Raw genomic sequence first — 16,991 nt, forward strand, 5'->3', positions numbered from 1 at the left:
GGTCATTGTAGTATTTCTCGAGGTAAACAATGTATTTTTTGACTGCTACTCTTGTCCGTTGGCAACCCTACCCCCCCCCCCCCCCCCCCCCCCCGGGTCGGCTGGTCCGCAAGAATATTGTAAATATTAAACCGGTCCACAGTGCAGAAAAGGTTGGGGACCCCTGGTCTACAGTACATCAAAAACTGCATTTTAAGTGGCCTTTTAAGCATCTTTATTAATCTAATAGTTTTAAACATTCATCTGCTACCCTATTTTTCAATTTTGAGCTTTTGTCAGACCTATAATCTTATATAGCAGGGCTGGAATCATGTACATTTGAATTTTTAATCAGCATAGGTTTGACTGAGTTCATGTTCATACAGATGCATTCAGTTTAGTAACTAGTATAAGACCGCAGTTGTATTAAGCAGTTACTTTTGCGTATAACTTGTTTTATTATTATGTTTATTTCTTTAAAAAAACTGACAAGCCTGCTGCTGATCATGGACAAAAAATACTTTTCTTTGTACTGAATCTATTCTAATATTTGTGGTAAATGATAATAAATTATAAGCCAGTATGGTAGATGGTGTAGCAGTTGTGATTAAAAGATGCGGCATACTTTTACACTATGTATCTTATTATTAGCAAGTATTTCACAATGGTAATGTTATGTTATTAATGTGTTGTGTTTGGATAACGTTCAACAGAAAAAAACACTTTCTTGTTATAAATATTGTAGGGACATATTAAAATATTGATAAATCTATTGCCAAATTGCATTACTTTCAATATGATGTCTAACCAGAGTTATTAAATGACTCCCGTGTTTTGTGGTGGTAGTGAGTTTAAATCAATTACGACAATACTAACATCAAGTGTTAAGGAAAAAAGTTTTTTCTTACCAAGCAGAAAATCTTCAGACTTTAAACAGGTTACTGAGAAGCTTGTTGATTAAAACAGCAGGAGTATTAACAACATTGGTTGGCGGCTTGTTAACATTGCTCTGCTGAGATGCTACTGCATGGGCCATTGAAGGATGAGGCAGCGCCACTCAACAACGGGGCAGGTAATGAGTGCTCAGAGCTGCAAGGTGTGAGAGTGCATTGTCACTTTTTATCCTCATAGCTTGCACTTAGACTGTGGAAGAATGAGAGTTTGCAAGTTTCAGCATTGGGGTTAGAATTTGTGCTAGAAAAACAGTTGCTCTTTAAGTAATGTCTGCTCTCAATGTGGTGGAATGGTACTACAGAACACCTTGTGATTTGTCAGCTACTCTGTTCAAACAGAAATATCCAGTGTGCTCTCTCGGGATTCTCGGTCTGTTTAATAATTTACTCTGAAAATTACACTTTTTATTTTATTCTTTTAAGGTAAAGCAAAAGAAGAGAAAAAGGATAGTTTTGGAGAAAAGCTGGCAACACAGATTATTAAAAATCTGCAAATCAAAATAACAAGCATTCATATAAGATATGAAGATGCTGTAAGTAGATTCGCACATTTGCATAGAAGTTTATGTGTATGTATATAAGAATTTTATCAGTTTGTGCTTTCAAGCACTGAGAATAGTTATTGTGGGCTGATGGACTGTTTCACTGAAAGACCCAGACAATTATTGAAAAGGAAAAGTTGTTGAATTTTGTTGTAACAGTTCTTTATTTTGCAGATTACAGATTCCTCAAGGCCCATGTCCGTTGGTATTACCTTACGGGAGCTTAGTTTACAGGTAATTCCAAATAGTCAAAGCTCTCTATTTTTACAGCTTAGCATGGTTCATGAAGCTTCCTTAAGGCTGTCATAGCCAGGGGAGGTAGTGGGGATAAGTTCCCAAAACCTGTTAAATGCTCCCAAAGGTGTGCCTCTTAAGTAGCCTCTGACAACCAAGTCCATATGCTGGACTTCATGTATGGCTTAGCTACTATGCCCAGTGGAACTGTTTATACTGACAGGAGAAGGGGCAGAGGCAGGTTACTGGTGCCTTAAAACCAGTTACTTCAGGAAGATGGGGCTCGTCAGCTGTGGTTGGCAGCTCATCTTGGAGAAGGAAAACTGATCTCAAGCCTCTGTTGCCTTGGGTCTATACTCACTCATGGGGGAAGGCTTCGAGAGTAATTATGGAGAAAAAATCTGGAGAAGGCAGTTCAATGTTGAGTTCAACTCCTGTGAAGCCGCTGGTGCAAAACTGTATTGGTCTCTGCTGTTCCTTTGGATTCCTCAGCTGTGTGGATAGGGGAAGCCAACTGCATGGGCAACAACTTGCTCCTCATATAATACTGTCTCGCTTGCATATCGTGTTGACAGCTGGGATGCAACATCCATTTTCAACCCTGACCAACAGAGTGTTCATGGACATGTTGTGTAAAAGCAGAACACACAAACAGTTTGAGGACCTCAGCAGGCCAGACAGCACCTATGGAAAAGAGTAAACGGTTGTCATTTCAGTCCGAGACCCTCACCTCCTCGTTTCTGTTCTAAATGGATGTTCCTCTATTCTGTGGCAGTGCCTTCTGGTTCTAAGCTCCCCACTATAGGAATCATCCTCTCCGCATATACTCTATTTAGCCCTTCCAACATTCGATAGGTTTCAGTGAGATCCCCCTCATTCTTCTAAATTCCAGCAGGTACAGGCTTGGAGCTATCAAAACCTCCTCATATGATAACCCTTTCATTCCCAGAATCATTCTTGTGAACTTCCTCTGAGCTCTCTTCAATGTTAGCACATCTTTTCTTAGATAATGGGCTCAGAACTACTCACAGTGCTCCAAGTGAGGCTTCACCAGTGTCTTATAGAACCTCAGCATTACATCATTGCTTTTATATTCAAGTCCTCTTGAAATGCTAACATTGGATTTGCTTTCCTCACCACCAACTCAACCTGCAAGTTAACCTTCAGGGAATACTACATGAGGACTCTCAAGTCCCTTTGCAACTCTGATTTTTAAATTTCCTCCCCACTTAGAAAACAGTCTACACTTTTATTCCTTTTACCATGCATTTCCTGTCATTGTATTCCATCTTCCACTTCTTTGCCCATTCTCCTAATCTGTATAAGTTCTTCTGCAGCCTCCCTCTTTCCTCAACGCTACTTGCTCCTGCACTGATCTTTGTATCCTCCGTAAACTTGGCCACAAAGCTATCACTTCCATCATCCAAATCGTTGATATACAACATAAAAAGAAGGGGTCCCAGTACTGCCCTGAGTAGAAGACCATTCGTCACCGGCAGCCAAATTAGGAGAGGCTGGCTCCTTTTATTCCCACTCTTTGCCTCCTGCCAATCAGCCAATGCTGTATCCATGCTAGTATCTGTCCTGTAATATCATGGGCTCTTATCTTGCTAAGAAAACTCATGTGGCACCTTGTCAAAGACCTTCTAAAAATCTTAAGTTTACAATATCCATTGATTCTCCTTTGTTAATCCTGCTTGTTATTTAGAGTCATAGAAAAGTACAGTTTAGAAGCAGGCCCTTTGGCCTATCTAGTCTGTGCTAAACCATTTAAAATGTCTACTTCCATCGATCTGCACTGGGACCATAGCTCTCCATAACCCTACTATCCATGTACCTATCCAAACTTAAATGTTGAAATCAAGCTTGCATGCACCATTTGTGCTGGCAGCTCATTCCACACTCTCACCACCCTCTGAATGAAGTTTCCCCTCATGTTCCCCTTAAACTTTTCACCTTTGACCCTTAACCCACGACCTTTAGTTGTAGTTCCACCCAATCTCAGTTGAAAAAGCCTGCTTGCATTTACCCTATCTATACCCCTCATAATTTTGTTTACCTCTATCAAATTTCCTTTCAATCTTCTACATTTCAGGGAATAAAGTCCTAACCTATTCAATTTTTCTGTATAACTCAGGTCCTCCAGACCCAGCAATATCCTTGTAAATTTTCTCTATATTCTTTAACTTTGATTACATCTTTCCAGTAGTAGGTGACCAAAACTGCACACAAAACTCCAAATTAGGTCTCACCAATGTCTTACACCTTCAACGTAACGTCCCATCTCCTGTCCTCAATACTTTGATCTACAAAGGCCAATGTGTCAAAAGATTTCTTTATGATCCTATCTGCCTGTGCTATCGCTTTCTCCGAACCAGGGTGTAAAACACAGTAGTACCCAAACACACACGACACACAATAGCTTATAGTTAAGGAAACCATGCTGACTTTGGCCTATTTTATCATGTACCTCCAAGTGCCCTGAAATTGCCTCATTAACAATTAACTCCAAAATCTTCCCTACCACTGAGGTTAGGCTAACTAGCCTATAATTTCCTTTCTTTTGCTTTCTCCTTCTTGAAGAGTGGAGTGACATTTAATGTCTGAACAAAAATGAAAGTGCGCTATTTAGATGAATTAATTAATTTTGTCCAATAATATTTTACTTTCTTTCTCATCTGTATTCAGGATCAAAATACTTAAATTGCCTTTATGTTGGATATTTTAGATTATGAAGACACGCAGTCCTCTTTTATTGTCATTTAGTAATGTATGCATTAAGAAATGATACAATATTTCCTCCGGTGTGATATCACAAAACACCGGACAGACCAAGACTGAAACAACTGACAAAACCACATAATTATAACATATAGTTACAACAGTGCAACAATACCGTAACTTGATGAAGAAGTCCATGAGCACAGTAAAAGTTCAAAGTCTCTCAAATGTTCCACATCTCACGCAGACAGGAGAAGGAAGAACTCTCCCTGCCATGCCAACTGGACCTCAACCTTGGTCGCCAACAGCAGGCAAAGCCTGGGATTTTGAGGCCTACCCTCTGAAAGATTCCCGACCACGCAGTAACGAGTGTTTCAGAAATTTCTCCAGATGTTCCTCTGTGCTTTCACGTCCCTCTCCATCAAATCAGAATTGTCCACGGCCCCTATTTAACAGATACGATACATTTTTCACCAGAAGGCTGCACACGCGTGGTGTGCTGCTCTCTCTCCAAATTGGTAATTTGTAGTTATTTTACTACAAATTACCAATTTTGTAACACTACAAGAAGATTTCAGTTGATTCTACAATGGTCAACCATTTATGGTCGACAAAATAGAATTGAAAATACCTAGTTTCCTCATCAATTTTCCAATATTTAGTTGCTTTGATTTTAGCTAGAAATATATAATGGTAGATAGAATGCATTTTGGTGTCCATCAGTAACAGAATAAGCTATTTTTGTAAAACACTGAAAATCTGAAACATGGGTTATATGAAACAATCACAAAATTAATCTTCTCTCCTTAAAAATAGATACCTAACATTATTTTAAGCCAAGTATTACTTGTAGTGTAACCAGAGTGGAATTCTGAACACAGCATGTTGCCTAATGCATGATATAGATTTGTATACAAAGTACTGTCAATCAGAATGCTAAAATCAAACAAAAAACTATTAACAAAGATATAAATTTTGGTAAAATAATACATTCTCATTTATCAACTGCTTATATTTCCAGACAGCTGATGAAAACTGGGCAACATGTATACTGAGCGACGCTACAAAAATCATCTACAAGGTATTTGTCATAAGTCGTAAGCCTGATGTACCGTGCAAGCTAATTGTGGGACTCCAATAGATGTATACTTGAGACATACAATGTTATAAAACATGTTTTGAAAGTGAAGACATCATAATAATAGTGATACTGTTTGAATATGGAGATGACTACTGTACCAAAGATTGCGTAAAGTGAATATTTTGTATTAATAGGATATAATTGGTTTGTTTTCTCTGGAAGAGATAGAACATAGAAAATCTACAGCACATTACAGGCCCTTTGGCCCACAATGTTGTGCTGACCATGTAAGCCACTCTAGAAGCTCCCTAGAATTTCCCTATCGCGTAGCCCTCTATTTTACTTAGCTCCATGTACCTATCTCAGAGTCTCTTAAAAGACCCTATTATATCCGCCTCTGTCACCTTCGCTGGCAGTGCATTCCACGCACCTACCACTCTCTGCATTTCGATACCAAGTTCAAAATTGTCAAAGATTGTGTGAGAGCAATGTTGCAAGATTGTTTCCACTGCTGGATGAATTACTGACAAGTATTGTCTCAGATCATCACTCTAGATGTTTTTAGTTGCAACGCCAGATACTCTGCAAATAGTCAACACTTCTCTTCTATCAGGCTGCTTCCCAAAAGCCCTGTAACTGCAGTTATTAAGCCTCTTTTAAAAAAGAACAGCCTAGATCTTTCAGTAATTAATAACTACAGGCCCATATCAAATTTACCATGTTTTAATAAAATAATTGAAAAGGTTGTTTATCAGCAACTTAACAGCTTTTTGGCACTGCGCAACTGTGTGGATGTTTGATTTTGACCACACCGTTCACTGGGACTGCTCTGGTTAAGGTTTTAAATGACATCCGCTTAAACCACGATGATCGTAAAATTTCAGTTTTGGTTCTACTGGATCTTAGCATTGCTTTTGACACAGTTGATCATTGTATATTACTGGACAGACTTGAAAACTGGGTGGGACTTTCTGATACAGTCCTAAAGTGATTTAAATAGTATTTATAGGACAGGGACAATTTTGTATTGATTGGTAGTTGCATATCTCACCGAACAAGAATGATACGCAGTATGCCTCAGTGGTCCATACTCGAGCCTCTTCTGTGTAACGTATACATGCTCCCTCTAGCTCAAATCATGGTAAGTAACAAATTAGCTTGCCATAATTGTGCAGATAACACTCAGATTTCTATAGCAGTGTCATCAAGTGATTATGGTCCCATACAATCACTAAAAAACTGTATTAAGCAAGTCACTGATTAGATGTGCAAAACTTTCCTCCAGTTAAACAAAGAGAAAACTGAAATCATTGTTTTTGGTGCTAACAAAGAATGATTAAAGGTCATGCCTCACTTAGAATCCTTGTCATTACGGTTCACAATTAAGCCAGAAACCTTGGTGTTGTGATGGACTCCATGTAAATTTTAACTACCGCATTAAGACAATAACAAAGTCAGCTTACTACCATCTTAAAAATGTAGCGAGAGTTGAAGGGCTTGTGTCTCAGCAAGATCTATACAGACTCGTCCAGGCATATATTTTTAGTAGACTTGACTACTGTAATGGCGTTTTCACAGGTCTTTGTAAAAAAAAACCCTCAGACAGCTGCAGCTCATTCAGAATGCTGCTGCTGGAGTCCTCACTAAGACCAAGAGAGTAGAAAACATCACTTGAGTTCTCAGTTCATTACACTGGCTTCCTATTCGTCAGAGGATTGACTTTAAAATGTTTATTACTGGTTTACGAAGCACTGAGTGGTCTTAGGCCAAAATACATCTCTCGAGCTCTCAGGTCATCTGGAGTGGGTCTGCTCACCATCTCCACGGTTTAATAAACTAAACATGGTGAAGCAGCTTTTAGTTACTCTGCTCCATGTATCTAGAATAACCTTCCAGATGATCTGAAGTGTAACCCAACTTCTAAGTTCTTTTAAATCGAGGCTTAAAACTTTTTGCTGTAGCTCTTAATTCGAATCTCCTGCACTGTAACTTTTATTTCTTAATTTTATGTGTGATTTTATTCCCTTTATATTGTTTGAAATTTGATGTTTGATTTTTAAATCTTGTTCTATGTAAAGCACTTTGAACTGCCTTGTGTTTGAAAAGTGCTATACAAATGAATTTACCTTTCCTTGAAGAGCAAATGAAACATTTGAAGACATGCTCTGGAAAAAAGTGTGAGGAACTTGTGTAATTCTAAATATCTTCATGAAAAAAATAACAAAAAGTGAAAAAAAAAACTCATTGGAGGTCTGAATTAAAAATACAAACTCTGAAAACATTTAGTAGATCAGGAACCATCCATCTAAAGAGTTAAAAAGTTAACAAAAGTCAAAGCTCTTTTGTCAGAATATAGATTACTGCGTCATCTGGGAAGTTTTTTGTGTTTCAATTTTGAATACTTAAAATTGTAAATTTGAAGTTTGTTTCCTCTATGAAATATTTTTTCCCTTTGTGAAATTTTTTTTCTCTTCTTCAGCTTGTCCGCTTAGATTGTCTTTGTGCCTACTGGAATGTGAACAGTACATTATTTTATCAAGATGCAAGAGAACAAATTTTGGTATGTTCTGTATAATTTTACACAGGATCTAGCTATAAAGTTGGGGAAAGTGGGAAATAATGGTGATGGTACTGTGGCTCTCCATATTATAGAGAACTTAAAGAAATCCAACTTGACAGAAATTCTCCCATACATTTTAAAAATAATTTTCAAGCTTGTATTAAAAATAATAAATTTTTTCATGGTATTTATTAATAACTGAATGTATGCAATATATGTTCCATTATTTTAATTGTGGGCATCATTAGAGTGATTACTCAATGAAATGAAAACAAAATGGGGTGCCACTATAGCATTGCGGTTAACGCAATGCTGTTACAGCTCAGGGCATTCTGGAATTTGGAGTTCAATTCTGGCACCGTTCTGTAAGAAGTCTCTGAAATGAAGCACCCGGGGAAATCTCCGATGAAGTCGTGGGTTTTCCCCGGGTGCTCTGGTTTTCTCCTGCAGTCCAAAGATGTACTGGGTAGAGTAATTAGTCATTGTAAATTGTCCTATTATTAGTTTAGAGTTAATTGGGGTTACTGGGGTGGAGTAGCTTGAAAGGCCAGAAGGGCCTACTCTTCTCCTTACTGTAAAATAAGTAAGTAAGTATGTAAGTTTATGTCGTGGTACCATGTGGGCTGCTAGAGAAAATTGATGTTTCTGATTTGCAGAGAAATCAGCTTGTGGATGAGGTTTAGAAACAGAACCCTGGCATAATCTGGAGACTGCTTGTCATCACAATTTAGCTGTATTTTCCTGCACCCGTTGAGTGCCTGGACATCTTGCTGTTTGCAATGATCAAAATTAGGCTTCCATATTACAGATTTGACGACACCAATGCTTGGCAAAAAGACACTCTTTTATTGGATGAATTCTCTATCTTTCTCCCTCTCTTTTTTTTAAGTGGTTGGTGTTATTTTTTTAGTTGTGTCCTAGATATATTCTCCATTTTTATTATGCTTCTCTATCATTTTATCTTGTCTTTGCCCACATACAACAATCCTCCCAGTCATCCAACTGAGATTTCTTTATGTTTATCTGCTTCATTTCATTTGGTGGCCCTTTAACTGGAGAGCTGAATCATTTTATGTAGCTGATAAAGAACGAAAATAAAAATAATCATTTTGATCATTTATTCTCCATAAATTGAAGGTTTTTGAAAGTTTGAGAGTCTCTGCACATTAGTTGGTTTTGATCACTATATATTTCTTGGATTTATTGTGTGGTGAGAATAGCATTGGTTGTGTCTGTTAGAATCTGGTGGAATCTGCATTACGACTCTGAAAGAAACAATTCAGTCACAGAAAGAAAGCATCTGGAGATCCTTGTGACGACTTCCCATGTGACGGACAACAGGAAGGCTTCTCTAATTAAGGCAGTCATGTTTCTGGAAGATTGTTGTGAATTTGGCAGATTATTTCCTAGATTTGGTCGTTTATGGCAGATGTACCTTATGTTATTTCTTGAGTAGGAATTTCATCTGGTTTTGAGATTATTTTTCATTTGGGAAGGAGGCACTAACTGATGGTGTGGTAGGTCAATTTATAGCAGTGTGTGTGTATGTTCTGGATGAAATTGAGGACAATTACCTCAAAGATCAGAGTTTGGGTTAAGGGATTCTTTGAAGTTCTCACTCTATCTGGATGTTTGCGCTATATGTGGACAGCATTGAAGGATTCACATGATTGGTGGCAGTTGCTTGCTGATTTCCTGTGTGTTATCAATCCAGCATTTGTTCTTTAGGTCACAAGTTTTGTTTGGTTAGACTTTTGCCTTCACAAGCCTGAAGATGTACTTTCTAATGCCTTGTGAGGGCATTTTCAGTCCAAAAACAATATACACATCTGATTTAATATTTGTCTTTCTTAATCTCTTCAACTGCTAAAACTGGTGGACACCCCATAGCTCCCGTTGAGAGGGGTCAAATTAACTTTGAAGCTTTGTGGAGTTCAAACCCTCTTGAACTGCAGCAATTGGTTCTTCTGCTGTCACTGTTTGGGGGTTTAAATGGTGTACAATGAAATGATTATCGGCTGCTGTTGATATGGATGATGTGTACATGCTTGTGGCCCCTCATTGAATGGTACTTTAATTCAATGTGTTCCAGTGCCGCCTTTGTCATGAAGTCTTGTTTTTTTCTCTCTGACTAAACAGGGTGTTGGTTATAACAAACCCACCTCACTCTAGAGTTGGTGTTCCATGCTCTTTCCCTGCCGATTGCACCTTTCTAAAGGTCTGAGTTTTTTTTTCCCATTTTGAAATCACTATGAGTTCAGAAGAGCATGTTGCCAGTACTTGAGGAACTGATTTATCGGGAGAAGTTGAGCAGGCTGGGACTCTATTCATTGGATAATCAGAGTATAAGGTGTGTTCTTCTAGAGGTGTCCAAATTAAAAATGGCACAAGTAAGGCAAATGCATTTTCCCAGCGTTGAAGAATCAACAACTAGAGAGCATAGGTTTAAGCTGAGATTGGAGAAATTTAGAACATAGAACACAGGACAGTACAGCACAGGAACAGGCCCTTCAGCCCACAATGTTGTGCCGAACCAAATAAATTAATAATCTCATGGCCATCTAAACTAAGCTTTAGCCTGTACAGTGTCCATATCCTTCAATTTTCCTCACATTCATGTGCCTATATCAGAATCAAAATCAGGTTTATTATCACCAGCATGTGACGTGAAATTTGTTAACTTTGCAGCAGTTCGATGCAATACATAATCTAGCAGGGTGAAAAAATAAATAATAATAATAAATAAAATAAAACATAATAAATAAGTAAATCCATTATGTATATTGAATAGATTATTGAAAAATGTGCAAAAACAGAAATATGTATATTAAAAAAGTGAGGTAGTGTCCATAGCTTCAAAGTCCTTTTAGGAGTCATATGGCAGAGGGGAAGAAGCTGTTCCTGAATTGCTGAGTGTGTGCCTTCAGGCTTCTGTAGCTCCTACCTGATGGTAACAGTGAGAAAAGGGCATGCCCTGGGTGCTGGAGGTCTTTAATAATGGACGCTGCCTTCCTCAGACATATCTCCCTAAAGATGTCTTGGGTAATTTGTAGGCTGGTGCCCAAGGTTGAGCTGACTAGACTTACAACCTTCTGCAGCTTCTTTCGGTTCTGTGCAGTAGCCCCTTCATACCAGACAGTGATGCAGCCTGTCAGAATGCTCTCCACGGTACAACTATAGAAGTTTATGAGTGTATTTGTTGACATGCCAAATCGCTTCAAACTCCCAATAAAATATAGCCGCTGTCTTGCCTTCTTTATGACTACATCAATATGTTGGGACCAGGTTAGATCCTCAGAGATCTTGACACCCAGGAACTTAAAGCTGCTCACTCTCTCCACTTCTGATTCCTCTATGAGGATTGGTACGTGTTCCTTTGTCTTACCCTTCCTGAAGTCCACAATCAGCTCTTTCGTCTTACTGACGTTGAGTGCCAGATTGTTGCTGCGGCACCACTCCACTAGTTGGCATATCTCACTCCTGTACGCCCTCTCGTCACCACCTGAGATTCTACCAACAATGGTTGTATCATCAGCAAATTTGTAGATGAGCTATGCCTAGCCACACATTCATGTGCATACAGAGAGTAGAGCAGCGGGCTAAACATCTCTTAAAAATCTCTAACATTTTTGCCTCTTCCATCGCCCCAGGCAGTGCATTCCAGGCATCCACCACTCTGTGTGTGTGGGGGGGGTGGAAAAACTTGCTGCTCACATCTACTTTGAAAGTACCTCCTCTCATCTTAAATGCCTGCCCTCTGATATTAGACATTTTGACCCTGGGGAAAAAGAGATTGCCTGTCTACTCTTTCTTTGCCTCTCATAATCTTATAAATGTCTATCTGATCTCTCTCAGCTTCCACCAGAGAAAACAACCCAAGTTTGCCTAACCTCATTATAGCATGTCCTCTAATCCAGGCTATGTCTTGGTAAACCTCTTCTGCACCCTCTGTAGAGCCTCGACATCCTTCCTAGAATGGGGCGACCAGAACTGTATGCAGTACTCCAGATGTGGCCTAAATAGAATCTGCAACATAACTTGCCGATTGTTGAACTGAAGGCCTCAACTAATGAAAGCAAGCATTCCCAGGCATCCCACCTGTCCTAGAAGTCCCAGGAGTCTCCCGCATATTGATAGTGGCTCCCTGACGCCCGCAAATTATACACAATATCCTGGAAATCGATTTTTTTGAGAGGAAGAGGAAGAGGAAGAGGAAGAGTGAGAGGGAGCATCCTGATTGGTCTCTCTTCATGCTAAGTAGACCTATCAGTTTTCTCTGTGGGTGGGCTTTATAGTCGACCTCAAAAATAATGACAGTGTTGCTCGCTGCACTGTTTGCAACAGTGACTTTTCTATTGCCCATGGTGGGTTAAAATGTAAAAGACATATTGAGGTGAGTTTAACAGGTGTCATTCGTTCATTAGCATAGCTAACGTTATTTAAACTAGCTAACTTGCTGCTAAGGAGCTACTCTATTGATGTCCTATGTGATGAGGCCAAACTCCCTGTAGACTTGCTTAAAGTTGTAATTGAATAAAAAAAATGACTCCATGATAATATAATATAATATAAGTACATATTTTAACGGCACATTTTCTGCATATACCCAACTTAGTTTACAGATTAGACAAAATCAGTAAACAAAGTATTACATACACCCTTGGAGGTTGACTGTGGGGGGAGTGCTACCTCCCTGAAATAGTGGTGCTACCTCCCTGAAATGAGTTTTTGCAGGGTGGGATGTCTGTATTCCATATACGTTCTTAATCACCCTATCAACCTGTGTAGGCACTTTCAGGAAGCTGTGAACTTGGTCCTCAAGATGCCTTTGCTCATCAACACTGTTAAGGGTCTTTCCCTTAATGGTGTACTGTGTCTTTACATTTAACCTATGAAGGTGTTAACCTTCCTATTTGGTCAGGTTAAACTTCATCTCTCATTTCTCTGCCCATGTCTGCAACTGATGTACAGTATGTTCTGCTGTATTCATTGCCAGTCATCTACACTATCTATACCACCAATCTGCATATCATCTGCAAAATTACTAACTCACCCATCTACAAATTCTGCCCCTTCTAAACCTCTTACACTAATAAGGTCCAATTTATACTTGTGAAGTTGAAATCCTCCATGATAACAGTCCTATCATTTTTACACCTTTCCTTAAGCTGTCTGCATGTCTGTTCCTCAGTACCCTGGAGGCTATTGGGAAGTTCTGTAGTCCAATCTCATCAAAATGATTGCACCCTTCCTAGTTTTGAGTTCGAAACCATGGGACATTAAGAACCCATTTTTGCCCTTCTCTTAACCAAGTGTCTGTAATGGCCACAAAATCATATTTCCATGTACTGATCTATGTTCTATGATCTAGGTTCACTTTTACCATAATGCTGTTAGCACTAAAATATAAACACTTCAAATTATCCATTTTACCATATCTATTACTTTGCTCCTGCCTGTTTTTACTAGCACTGACATCTGCCATCCTCTCAATCCTCCACTTTCTGACCTGGTGCTCTGGTGCTCCTTGGTAAACTAGTGATAGGAATAAATTCTTCTTGGGCTTCCAGCCAGGTACAGGTATTGATAATAACTGATGTTTCGATGACAAACTCTGCCATCTTCATCGGGGAGTTTGTTATCAGAATGTCGGTTATAATTGGCTGGAAGCCTGAGAAGAGTTTATTCATCATATACACCAGGAAAGCTCTAGATCCTTTTTTATTAAAAGGGACTTAATTTAATAGGAATTTCGGAGGCAAATCTTTTCACCTAGAGGGTGGTCCAGATATGGAATGAGCTGGTATAGGAAGAGATTGAGGCAGATACATTAACAACATTTAAAATATACTTGGACAGGGACATGGATAGGAAAGGGATGTGGGCCATGTGGGATAGGGGACTGGCTGACATGGACATCTTGGTCAGCATGGACCGCTTGGCTGAGGGCCTGTTTCAATGCTGTGTGACTCTGTAATGCGGAACAGCTCATGTTCAGTGGAAGTCAAGTTGGAAAACTTGTTTTAATCTTGTTTCAGGTTGCACTCTGGCTTAGTCCATTGCTTCCAAGGTGGATCATACACATCAATGATTATAATGCATTGCCTTTTCATAGAATAAGCATAGGGGTTATTAGAGTCACAAAAAACATCGATAGTATGCCAGTGTAATTCATTTGGATGACAAAAGCAATCTGATAAAGATAGGGACTTCTGGTTGACCTTCCAATTAGACTGTATCTATCTTCTCATTCTCTGAGGTGCCCATGTTCTGCTCGTAATATTTCAGTTAGGGCAGTAGGGTCAGATTGCTAAATTTGCTGGCTGCAATAGCAATATGATGTTCAAGGTATTTACTGGCTGTCTCGATGAGCCAGTCTGTGAGCATCATTTTCAGCACAGGAAGATGAATTGGGATACAGGATGGGGAGACAGACTGGTTACCATGTGAACTTGGCAGAAGGGGGTCTATGTTCAGTATCAAAAATACTTGGCGTTTACCAGAGTGTATCACAATTTGATTTTAATTATTTGAACATTTTTAGGAAAATATATTGATCATAAGTAGTGCATCCTTGTGTTCTATTAGTATTTGTACTCTTGATTTTGACAGGTGCATCTGAAAGAGGGAATAGCTTCAAGTTCTTATGAACCAAAAAACTATCACTATAGTAAGTATGATTGAAACTGTTATGCCAAATCATTTTGTTATGCCTTTGTAATTAAAGATGCCAAGAGTGACTTTTTTAAAAAACGGTTTTCTTTGAGGCTGGACCTCCTGTTATTTACAATGTTGTTTACACATGTGGAGAACATTTCAGTCTTTAAAATTGTTCTGTGAATATATGAGTCCCAGAATGGATCAAATGGGCCTATTTGTTGCCCATCTCTACGTTCTATGAGAGGGTGATGGTAAACTATTTTCTGAACTGCTGATGTTTCTTTGCGGAAAGTAGAAGTGTTATTTGGAATCAAGTGTCAGAAGCTAATTCTATTTAGGAGAAAAATGAGGCAATTTAATCAGTACCAACTTAACAGTCTTTTAAGTTGTTGGCGCTGTTGTGCAGGAGGGAAGGAGGGAGAAGAGGAATGCGGTAGTCATAGGGGATTCCATAGTCAGGGGAACAGACAGGAGATTCTGTGATTCTTTTAGAACAAAAGACATAGAACAGTACAGTACAATACAGGCCTTTCAACCCACGATGTTGTACTGGGCTTTTAACCTATTCTAAGATACATTCAACCCTTCCCTCCTTCACAGCCCTCCATTTAAAAAATATCCATGTGTCTATCTAAGAGTTTCTTAAATGCCCCTAACATATCTGTCTCTACCACCAGCTCTGGCAGAACGTTCCATGTACTCACCACTCTCTGCGTAAAAATCTGCTCATCAACCACCTTAAAATATGCACCCTGTATTAACCATTTCCACCTGGGGAAAAAGAGTCTTTGGCTGTCCACGATTTATGCCTCTTATTATTTTGTACACTTCTATCAAGTCACCTCTCAGCCTTTTCGCCAAAGGGAAAAGCCTTTTCTCTCTAATCTAGGCAGCATCCTGGTCGGTCTCCTCTGTACCCTCTCTTAAGCTTCCACATCCTTCCTATAATGAGATGATCAGAATTGAACATAATCTCCCAAGTGTGGTTGCAACATTATCTCTTGGCTCCTGCCATAACCCTGCATTCTGCCTTGAAATTTGACCTTCCAAAGTGAATTACTTCTCACTTTTCACTTTTCCAGTTTGAACTCCACCTGCCACTTCTCAGCTCAGCTCTGCATCCTGTACAGGTGTGGCCTATGACAACCTTTTACACTATCCATAAACTCCTGCAACTTTCATATCCTCTGCAAATTTATCTGCAAATCACCCTTCTGCTGTCGTCAATGTTATTTGTAAATATCACAAGGAACAGGGGTTCTGAACAGATCCTTGCAGAACAGCTCTGGTCACTGACGTCCAGGTAGAATGCACTTTATCTACAGCTATCCTCCTATGGGCAAGCCAATTTTGTATCCACATAGCCGTTTCTCTGGATGCCATGCCTCCTGACTTAATGAGTATACCATGGGGAACCGTAACAAACACCTTACAAAATTCACTTACACCACATCCATAGTCTACCTTCATCAATGTGCTTGTCATATCCACAAAGAACTCAATTAGACTTGTGAGGCATGACCTGCCCCTCACAAAGCTATGCTGACTATCCCTAATCAGACCATGCTTCTGCAAATGCTTGTAAATCCTGCCTGTAAGAATCTTCTCCAATAATTTTTCCACCAGTGAAGTAAGACTCACTGGTCCATAATTCCCAGGGTTATCCCTACTCCTTTTCTTGAACAAGGGAATGACGTTTGCCACTCTTCAATCACCAGTGGCCAGTGAGATTGCAAAGATCATTGCCAAAGATATAGCAATCCCTTCTCTCGAGTTCTGTACAAACCTGGAGTGGATCCTGTTTGAGCCTGCTGACTTCTTTATCGTAATGCTTTTCATAAGTTCCAGCACATCCTCTTTCTTAAACCAGTGGACCCCCAGCCTCCGGGCCGCAGACCAATACATCGCCGAGAAGAATGCAGCGTTGCAGCGGTGGCCGGAACGCACCCAGCACACCTTTAAGAAAAAAGCCAAAATAAACAAGCTAATTAGTTAGGTGCTGCCCGGCATGTAAATGTCCGCCCAGATCAGAGGCGACACAATCGGCAATCGCCTCTGATCTGGGCCGACATTTACGTGCTGGGCGTATTAGCTTGTTTATTCCGGCTTTTTTCTTAAAGGTGTGCTGGGTGCGTTCCGGCCACCGCTGCACCTCTGTATGCTTCGCGGCAATGTATCGGTCCGCGACCCGGAGGTTGGGGACCACTGTCTTAAACATTGACATTTTCTAGCATATCAGCCTGTTTTACACTCTTCACAAA

The 16,991-nt window shown here is 39.6% G+C and overlaps 1 protein-coding gene across 1 annotated transcript in view; it reads left to right on the top strand.

Annotated features, from left to right (window-relative positions):
* vps13c (vacuolar protein sorting 13 homolog C) overlaps positions 1–16,991 on the top strand; it is a 387,871-nt gene that overhangs the window by 63,755 nt on the left and 307,125 nt on the right. The window contains exons 6-10 of the mRNA XM_072282204.1: positions 1,356–1,465; positions 1,649–1,708; positions 5,451–5,510; positions 7,990–8,070; positions 14,683–14,740. Coding sequence (XP_072138305.1) covers positions 1,356–1,465; positions 1,649–1,708; positions 5,451–5,510; positions 7,990–8,070; positions 14,683–14,740 — 369 coding nt within the window. The remainder of the gene's footprint in view (positions 1–1,355; positions 1,466–1,648; positions 1,709–5,450; positions 5,511–7,989; positions 8,071–14,682; positions 14,741–16,991) is intronic.

The sequence above is a fragment of the Mobula birostris genome, chromosome 18 (assembly GCF_030028105.1).
Source record: "Mobula birostris isolate sMobBir1 chromosome 18, sMobBir1.hap1, whole genome shotgun sequence".
NCBI classification, from domain to species: domain Eukaryota; kingdom Metazoa; phylum Chordata; class Chondrichthyes; order Myliobatiformes; family Myliobatidae; genus Mobula; species Mobula birostris.